We start from the raw sequence: 10202 nt of genomic DNA on the forward strand, positions 1-10202 counted from the left end.
CTTTTGGGAAAGGCAGCCCAGGCCGTTTCTCAATACCAAATATTATTATTAAATAATACTATTATTTATATAAACTATTATTTATTGAACAATAATATGTGTGTGTGTTTTTGTGTAAACGTTTTATATACAATATACTGAATATTTAATTCTAATATATTAAATTATATTAAATATATCAACTATCATATAATTTATAATAAAATTTGCGCGCACACACACACACACACACACAGTCTATATAGACGTATGGACATATTTAGCCACAATTAGCTGATTTAAAGCCAAAGCCAAAAAATTATTAACAACGATCACAATAAAAAAAGTTATAATAATATAATAAATAAAATGTTATATAATAAATATATTATAAATACATTTCTAAATACTCACTTTTGTTGTGCTAAAATGCTGTGTGTGAAAAAATAAAATCCAGAAAGACACATCTGAGTAAGAAATTAGCTTTCGTATTTATTTTTCCTAAAACAATTGGAACACATGCTATCTGTACCGATATGGAATCTATTATTCAATGTAATAGTTGTACACAGATTTTTTTCATTTCTTGTAACAATCTAAAAATGTTTTCCAGGTTTAAACCCAAAGTTGATCACATTTTTGCCCACATGCTCTTTGGAATACCTGAGTGAATTAAGAAGATGATTGGTCAAAGTAACTACTGTTGTCTTTAGGCTGATGAATAGCAGAACTGTACAGGCCGTTCCTTATTCTTAAACCAACAATCAGCTCCGAACATTTTATTAACCAATCACGTGGCAAGGACCCAAAACAATTCTTTTCGCAGCTATAGTAAACAATAATTCACCCATTTCAATATTATTGTCAGTAATACCCTGAGCTTCTTATGTAGACTTAACCCAGTTCCTGGGTCTAAGGCCAGCCGACTGCAATTCCAGCTTCTGGCTCTTCTCAGTGGCTCTGGGAGAAAACTGCTATTTTTTACTTGGAAACACCAGCGGCTGACTGTGGACTTGGCCAGAGCACAGGCAGGCCTGCTTTCCATGAGACACTGTGTGCTAAAGTTGTTCCTATGTTCAACTAATCTGTTTGGGCAAAGCCCAGAAATGCAGCATACACATTAGACTGAAGCGATACTATCAGGGCGCTTTATCATACTGAGACGTGAGGCAGCTAGAAGTTTTTACTATCATACATCTGCTCGGGTTCCACAGTTCATTTTGGGGTAACGCCTCTATGTAGTATTCTCAAGGCACAATAAGCTTGGTACTGGACGTTGTTTTGACTTCGCTTTCCTTCTAAGAAGCACAGGGTGTCGTACTGTTTGTGCTAGACCTGGACTTCAATCCTGTACAGCTTATATTTAATCAAGCATTTCAAATAACAATTACACACACATTTCTGAAACAAGCAAACATATCTTACATACAGTGGGTACGGAAAGTATTCAGACCCCCTTCAATTTTTCACTCTTTGTTATATTGCAGCCATTTGCTAAAATCATTTAAGTTAATTTTTTTCCCTCATTAATGTACACACAGCACCCCATATTGACAGAAAAACACAGAATCGTTGACATTTTTGCAGATTTATTAAAAAAGAAAAACTGAAATATCACATGGTCCTAAGTATTCAGACCCTTTGCTGTGACACTCATATATTTAACTCAGGTGCTGTCCATTTAATTTAAGGGGGTCTGAATACTTTCCGTACCCACCGTATCTACAGTCAGATGCATAATTGGTGCAATAATGTAACTAATACAACAGCAAGCACTATATTACATATAGTATATCGTTACTGAATATGGAGGCTATATTTAGATGTGTTTATATAAATATAGATATACATAGGTTTATATGTACATGTTTTATATTCAAACGTTGCATGAAGCATAAAATAAATAAAAAAGGTGATTGATATGATTTGCAAAATAGAGATGCTGTATTAGAACTAAAATAAAAGCAATTCTACAAAATTAACAATGTCCTATAATCTGGAGTATCAAAAAAGTTGCACCACATTTACCCTGCAAAATGTACTGGAATGACTGGAGACGTGAGGATGGATGGGTTGAATTAAGAGGTCTGCTGAGTCTGTGAAGTGGGGGATTGGGGTGTCATGGTCAGTTTAGGTGATCCTGCTATTTCACCTCCGAATATCGCTGATCTTTGAGTGTTCCTGCTCGGCGGGGCCGGTCTCTAAACTGGCGCGCCGTGGGCCTTGGCTCCGACTTCTCGTGTGGGAACTGAAGCCGACCTTGCCGGGTTTGTCCTTGTCTCCTGTTCGAGCGCTCTTGTGGTGCTCGGCGTCTGACTGGGAGGAAAGCGGCGGGCGTCGCTCGAGGCCGCCTGATGCTGGAGCGGCGGTGATGGATGTACAGATGCTCAGGCTGTCGCACAGAGCGCCCCAGTTCTGCTCGCACTGCAGACGCACGCTCCGCGTAATGGCTTCCTTCACCTCCTCTCCACAGCTAAGCAAGATGTTCACCAGCTCGACGTACGGCCTAAGAAAGCGGGATGATAGCGGTCAGTCCAGGCCCGGTTCTACGGGGGTGCTAGAGGGTGCTAAGCACCCTCAAACGAAATCAATAGCACCCTCAGTTAAAGCTGCATTAATGGCATTTCATTGCAGATTTGGCTAACTATCCAGTGCGTTACGGTTTGCACTCTGGAGATTGATTTCTGTTTGCAACGTTGAGCAATGTAGCCAATCACAGACATATCTGTTGATTTCTTGAATCAGAGGCGTTAAGTTACAGTAGAATCCACTCACCGCTCAAATCACCGGAGTTTTTGTTCAGGTATTGTGTTCAGCACGAATCATCTCATTATAAAAAAAATGTAGACGCGATGTAAATAAGAGATTCATTGTGCAGCGTAGAGAACATTGATTAAAACGTGTCTTTGTGAGATCGCGATGAACTAAGATGAGTGACAGCTTTTTAGTGATTATAAACGGAGTGCTCTTTGCACCATAGCAACGAACGCCTCTAATATATATATAGATATTAGTACTGTCAAATGATTAATCGCGATTAATCGCATCCAAAATAAAAGTTTTTGTTCACATAATATATGTGTGTGTACTGTGTATATTTATTATGTATATATAAATACAAAAACATGCATGTATATATTTAAGAAAAATATGTTATGTTGATATATTAAATATATTTATATATAATTTAAAGTATATGAATATAAAATATACATGTAAATATTTTCAAAATATATACTGTATGTGTGTGTCTTTATATATACATAATAATATACACAGTACACACACATATATTGAGTAAACAAAAACTTTTATTTTGGATGCGATAAATCGTGATTAATCGTTTGACAGCACTAATATATATATATATATATATATATATATATACAGATACAGTATATATATTTTAGTGCTGTCAATATTAGCGCGTTAATGCAGGTGATTCGTTTTTTTTTTTTTCAGTTTAACTCAATTCAAATAGTAGAGACTTTAAGACCTGAAGTGGGTCAGAATAGGTAAAGAGAGATGCGTCAGATCAGATGAGCCTCACATTCAGCAGCGGAAGCTCTTAAAGAAATAGTAGCCGAAAAACCTAATAACCAGCTGCTGTGATGTCTATTAATCAAAGATCAAAAGAAAAAAGGAAATCAATAACTTTTGTAGCTTTAAGGATTCATCTATTTAATTTATAATTTAGTGTTTGATAACTTTATTCAATTTCTGTGTATTTCCTACTTGCTGAAGGGCACAGGTAAAAAATGACATTTATTATAATGGGTTTATGTGAAGATTGTTTTAAGTTCCCTTAAATTAGAAGTTATTTTAAGTAGTCTAATAAATGTTAAAATTGATAGCTCTTGTGATGTTGAATGGCTGTAGTCAATGGTTAAATATTAGGGGAAAAAACAATTTCCTACAGACATCAGTAGTATTGGTATCAGTGATACTGGCCTTCAGTCATAAAAAAACATGCCATTATACAAATATTAAAAATATACTGTCATTATGTTGTTTCTACATTAATTTGAAGATTGAATGTGAAATAATTGCAATGTAAAAGTATTTTTAAAAACGTTAATGTTAGGTAGGATATATACAGTGGGTACGGAAAGTATTCAGACCCCCTTCAATTGGTTGGAGCACCCTAATTTAAGTAGCACCCTCAGTGATTTGATTCTGGAGCTGGGCCTGGGTCAGTCGCGGTTAAAGTCAAGCGGGCGAAAGCTTGCCAGCACTGCTGCTCTACTTCAAAATGACCGACTCTGCTCCCTGTTGTCCTCATATGTTCATTATAGGCCAGTGCTGGAAAAGACACTGCAATGGCAGTTTATGTCACTGTACAGTGACTGTGTGGACCTTTCATGAAATGCAGCTGCTCAACACTGAGTGTGATTAAATTAATTAACTTACTTAAATTAACTTTACGTAGCTCCAGATGCGTTTTAAAATGGAAAAGTACATCAATTTCCTGGAAACATGCAGCTAACGGGAAATAACGCACTTTATTAATTTGGTTTGAAAGAATAATCATTATGTCATCAAATTGCATTTACATAGTAAACAAACAAGCTTGAAAATAGGCTTGATGTGATTACTGATTAGTCTGATCATGGTTATTTGATCCAACCACAATTATATGATATAATTGTGCAATTTTGCCCTCCAAATAAGGGAAATTTAAAGAGATATTTTCAAACAGTTTCGGTTGACTCAATGGGAATTGAAACTGTTTTTATGATCACCATTCTTCGAAATATCTTCTTTTGTTTTCCACAGAAGAAAGTAAATCATAAAGGCTTGGAACAACATGGATTTTTCATTTTTTTTGGTGGACTGTCTCTTTAAGCGCTTAAGAAATGCCATCAAATGCACAATATTGTGTCATTAGTATTAAATAAATGATAAAAACACTTTTAAAGTACACAAATATAGTGTTCAAAGGTCTTCTTTTGAATTAAATGAAGGCTTGTGGGTTTGAACAGAATGCATTATATTATTAATTACATAAATATTCATTTCCAAGGCAGAAATATAAATCATATGGACTGATACAATTATAAATATATATATAAAAAAATATATATTAAAAACGTATTTATTAGGCTTACATTATAAGCAACATGAAAAAAAAACCCAGAATAAAATCGTTAATCTCCATTATTTGTATGACAATCGTCAGCACAAAATTAATGATCGAAACAGGCCTATTCGCAAAACCACAAACAATACCGAAGCACAAGAACAGGACACCATACGTACCTGCAAACAGGAGCATGGAAAGCTGATAACGCCGAGTGTGATACCTACCCTTTGGGAAATAAGTCTTGGAAATGTATCATCTCCACCATGACATTGACGTTGTCTTTAGCAGCTGAGCAGAGGTTGTGTTTCATGTAGCACTCCCGCTGCAGCTGGAAGACCATCTCCTTTATGGCCAGGCATTTTCGGCTGATGCAGCTAAACTTGTGCCTTAAGCCGTGAGCCATGCACTTCAGTGCATCCTTGATGAAGGACTTGCCCTGTGAGTGTTTAAAACAGAGTCTTATCAGATCCGCAGTCATAAACAGCCTTTCTTTCTCTGCTGGGATAACATGGACTAATAGTATGACTGTTTTTGCTAGACACACATCTTGAGACCGCGTTATAAGCTTGAAACCCTCTGCTTCAAATCCACCTGCACCTTGTGAAACACGAGCCAGGCTGGAGGCGGTGCCAGTCGCTGGGTCATCCTCTGGACGCATCTGAGGGACATGAACCCCGTGGGAGACTGGGGCAACCATGTGCTTACCTGCGAGTCGAACTTGCCAGCATTGTGCAGGAAGGTCATGCAGATTTCCTGAAGGCCCCGGATTTCGCAGGAGTTGTTCTCGAAACACTCGAAGACGCCACAGCCCACGTCTCCTGCGCTCACGAGACAGTGCTGGATCTCAGCTGCGGAGGATAGAAAGACAGAGCATGCTGTTTAAAGCTAAATAAAGAGTTTGCATCACTCGATTTTGGCCGATCTAAAGTGATCTCTACAACAGGTCTATGTTTAAATAAGAAATAAAATTGCTTTAGAAATATACTTTGCACAACCTTTTACACATGAATGCAGAAGCCTATTTTCCGGCTTTGTTTCTTCTGTGAAAATTGAAGAACTGTATTTAGGGGACAAATTTAGCTGAGAGCGCGCTGTGGTAATTAAGGTATGCTATTAAAGTCCATCAAACTGGGAGGCATCTTGCAGTAACCGCCTGAGATGTGGAAAAGCAAGGTTAACTGTATATAGGGCAGGACGAGATTGCTTTTATCTTGCTGAAGAGATCAGCAATGACTACTGAGATTCAGAAAATGAACCAGGGAAATATAACAAGAATGTGAATCTTTTCGACTTGAAAAAGCAAGTCTGATACACAAAGGAGCACTTTATTTGCTTATTTAGAGATTGCAAAAGCACTGATGAATGTTTGATACATTAGATCAACTCACAAAGATAGACATTCGTTTGTATTTTTCATGGCCACATTGGCAGCAGTATTCATGAAATAGTTTGTGATGAGTCTGTTAGTCGTGTCCTACTAAAGAAGAGTAGTAAGAGAAAGGCTGCATGAACTGCATTAAATATTTAAGTTTTACAACTGCAACTAGAGGGTAAACATAAACATTATGTAAACTGGCCATTTAAGGACTTTTATTTTAAAATGAACAAATCCTGTGCAGTAATAAGACAAAAATGACTAAATATGTCATGGTATTTGTTCTAATGCAAGGCAAACCGTTAATAAAAGTGACTGTGAAATTTAAACCCCATTGTGTCAGTAAAAAAGCCAAAGTATAAAGCATAAATCAGTTCATGAAAAGTAAAAAGCTCTGCAGCTATCACATTACAAACTGCCTGCACTTATTTTTTTTTTATGTTATTTCTAGGGACCTCGCAATGGCTACTTCAATCCTCATGCTTTTGCAAAGAGATTAAATAAAAATACAGACTGATTGGCTCATATAATGTCACGTTAGAAATAGACAATCTAACTGTTAAACACATGAGCACAACAATGCCTGTCTTCACCAAAAGGAGATAATCAGAGTGGAGATCATTCTCTGAATATCTCCTTTTTTGTTAACGTTTGTGACAAAGATGTGTGATTATTATTTTAACAGAAAGATTCCAAGATTAGAATTTTTGAAATGTTCTAAATGAAATAGTAGGCTATTTCTATTATACCTGAATGTTCTGATTTAGGTATTCCAAAAGCTTTTCGAGTTTTCCTAAAGCATTTCAGCGTCACAGAAAACAGGTTTTTAAGGTCTTGTATATGAATACTACCCAATATCAGTGTAAATGCATTGCAGTGGATCTCTGCTGATGGAGGTGCACAGGTAAAGTGAGCCGTCCGCGTTTGTGGACGTGTGGATCGTGCGTGGAATCACACAGCACTGAGCTCTTCTGCTGTAATAACCTAGTCTGGGCCAGTCCCGTGCAAAAGTTGAAAAGATTTGATGCCTGACAAAGCTGCTGTATTTCATTGTCATAATGCAATGAAAGTCATAATGCAAAGTTTGATCCACCTAGTGCAACACGTAGAGCCATTGCATCACTACACACTACAGGTTTAACTTGCTCGCCCGCACAATGCAACAAAAGTTGCGTATTTGATACTCTTTATAATGAGCACTTTGCATGGCAGTTCATAATAAAATACCAGCCGTGGATGTCGTACGTAAACACGAATCCACGAAAAGAAGACGCACGCGCGAACCTGACAGCAATGTCACCGTATATCTCTGCCTACCTTGTGCCACGCTATTAATAGTTTACGAAGATATTGGATTTCTCTGCGTGTGCTTCGTATTTACGAGTTATCGTCTTCCTGCGTATTCGGAAAATGAGATGTGCATTGGTCGGTTTTGCGCTGAAATCGCGTTCTGACCGCACAAGACTCAGTCTGGAGCGCGATCGATCGCAGCTTCGCAACACTTGCTTTCTCTTACCTGTGTTCTGTAAGGAGAGACGTCCCTTCTGACTGGCCGGTTTCTCAGGGTGACTCTCGTGAACGTCAGCGTTATCCGTTCCCACCAATTCACCCAAAACGGAGACAAGCAGCAAGGCTAGTGCGCATTTGATCAACATTTCTCCACTCAGTTTGCGCGATAAATAACAACAGGCTGTCAGCGCGGGATCTGATGTGGAGACTGTCGAGATGACACAGGGAGCGTGTGTGTGAGAGTGGAGACGGGATGGATGCTGGATATATTTCCCAGAGTCCGGGTGTCAATTTGGATGAGGGAGTCAAGCAGGTGTTGTCAGTCGCGCTTCCCGACCAATCAGAAACGCAGACCACCACGTCCAAGTTTTAGGGGTGTGTCTGGCGAAAGTTGTCTCTACTTGACATTAACTAAGCTTGTAAAATGTGCAAGGGTGGGTGCGTATTTACTCTACAAACGCTTACTAGGCATCAGACAGCTGTAAGGACAAGAGCACGCGAGCCTGTGATTATTGCTGTTAATACTGTAACTGATGGATTTATACAGGAGCGGATATGACTCAAATTTAAAAGGAAGCGTTTATGAAATGTTGCATTTACAATGCATGAATTCTAGATATCTAGTCACAAAGAACTCCATATCTGTAATAGGAAATATTTTTCATGAAAGAAATAAAAACAAATTGCACTGACCACTGCTGTGACTATAGCTGTTTCAATTACACAAAATATATATTTGAAAATTTAAGCCTAACATGTTATATTCACATGCTGTATATATAATAGAAGCATTAAATAGAGTGCAACTAAATAACCAATTCTTTATAAATCAATTGGATAGATATAAATACTATATACAGAATCTATTAAAACAGTGTCCACAATTTACATAATATACACAGTGTATGCTCCATGATCTTAATAAGTATGAAGAAGAGGTAGAAAGGATTTGAGGATTTCCAAAACCCTTCTAAATAAATAAATACGGCACTGACAGGGAATGGCACATTCTGTTCTGCTTGCTGCTGGTATATTGGTGACCCAGCAGATGAACATGAAAAAAAAGGAACATAATGATTATGTGAGTTTTTACTTTGCAGCTTTTGAAAACTCACCAGTCGACACAGCTAATTATATAGTCCCGCTGTCAAAATGTGCTCCATGCGGTGCAGAAAACGGGACAAATTTGCTAATGGATGGCAGGGATTGCATCATTCAAACCACCCCATCTAGGCAGCTGCCATACATAGACAAAGCAACACAAAAGGCATATAGACATGTGTGCACATCTGACTCTGACACACACATGCACAGCATATATAGGCACGCCGCTGAATCAGAGCTTTGATGTAATTAAGCCTCATTTTATATTTCTTGCAATGAATTCTTAGATGAAGTCCATGTAGCAAATCAATCCCATAACTGCGGTTCACTAGTAATCACCCAATTATGAAATTTTGAGAATTACACAGAACACATCTATTTTGATTTACTCTTTGGTGACTATGGTTTATGACAGTACTCTGATGGGATCCAATTCAAGCCATGCAAATCTATTGCAAATGAGAGATATGCCTCAAATGGGTTGCAGGCCATTCTCATGGATGTGGTACTACCAAGAAACTGTCAGTATGGCAAGCCATGTTATCACTCCTAGAATCTAATTTTATTTTATTAATCTTTTTTTATGATTATTAGTTGTACTTAATCCAGTAGTGACTAATATGTATTTCAGTTTCACAATGAACTGTTTATTAGATACATCAGTGGTTCCTCTGCCATTTTAGGATGTCTGGTCTTATTTTGTATAAATTTACTTTGTTCTATATTTTATACAGGTTTATTGTCTATATTTTACCCTATATGTTGTGTAATAATGTGTTGTTTTAATTGTCATTTATTGGCTATTTATACTAATAGTATACTAATAGTACTAATAGTTATAATAGTATACTAATAGTACTAATAGTTAGACTAATAGTATACTAACAGTATTTAGTTTATAGTTTTCTAGTTACTATCTCCATAATAGGCAAGCAAATTTATGTTTTTATGACAATATAACATGTTACCAGTAGCATTTCGTTAACATTTTATTTTAAGGTGTCCTTGTTACACTAGTAAAAACAATAAAATATGCATAATTACATGCAAGTAACCCTAATCCTAACTCTAACCATATAGTAAGTGCATGTAGTTAATTAATATTACTCAGTACATAAATGTATAACTACACTGTAACATGGACACTTTAAA

General features: G+C 37.1%; 1 protein-coding gene across 1 annotated transcript; it reads right to left on the minus strand.

The window, feature by feature from the left end:
• Positions 1-1703: 1703 nt before the first annotated feature.
• Positions 1704-8247, minus strand: LOC107664791 (stanniocalcin-2-like). The gene is made up of 4 exons (XM_016455467.1): positions 7954-8247; positions 5768-5910; positions 5287-5498; positions 1704-2485 (listed from the first exon to the last, which is right to left on the minus strand). Exons 1-4 carry the CDS (start codon positions 8090-8092, stop codon positions 2128-2130), a joined length of 852 nt encoding a protein of 283 aa, XP_016310953.1. The 5' UTR covers positions 8093-8247; the 3' UTR covers positions 1704-2127.
• Positions 8248-10202: the final 1955 nt, after the last annotated feature.

Source organism: Sinocyclocheilus anshuiensis, unplaced genomic scaffold (genome assembly GCF_001515605.1).
Source record: "Sinocyclocheilus anshuiensis isolate Anshui unplaced genomic scaffold, SAMN03320099.WGS_v1.1 scaffold235, whole genome shotgun sequence".
In the NCBI taxonomy this organism is placed as follows: Eukaryota; Metazoa; Chordata; class Actinopteri; order Cypriniformes; family Cyprinidae; genus Sinocyclocheilus; species Sinocyclocheilus anshuiensis.

Bases quoted from the DNA above. Each gene is read 5' to 3' on its own strand.
- LOC107664791 (XM_016455467.1), bottom strand. From the start codon at position 8,092: ATGTTGATCAAATGCGCACTAGCCTTGCTGCTTGTCTCCGTTTTGGGT. The intron at 5,911-7,953 runs GTAAGAGAAAGC...TATCCTCCGCAG, and splicing joins TCTCTCCTTACAGAACACAG to CTGAGATCCAGCACTGTCTC. The intron at 2,486-5,286 runs GTAGGTATCACA...CCGCTTTCTTAG, and splicing joins CAAGACTTATTTCCCAAAGG to GCCGTACGTCGAGCTGGTGA.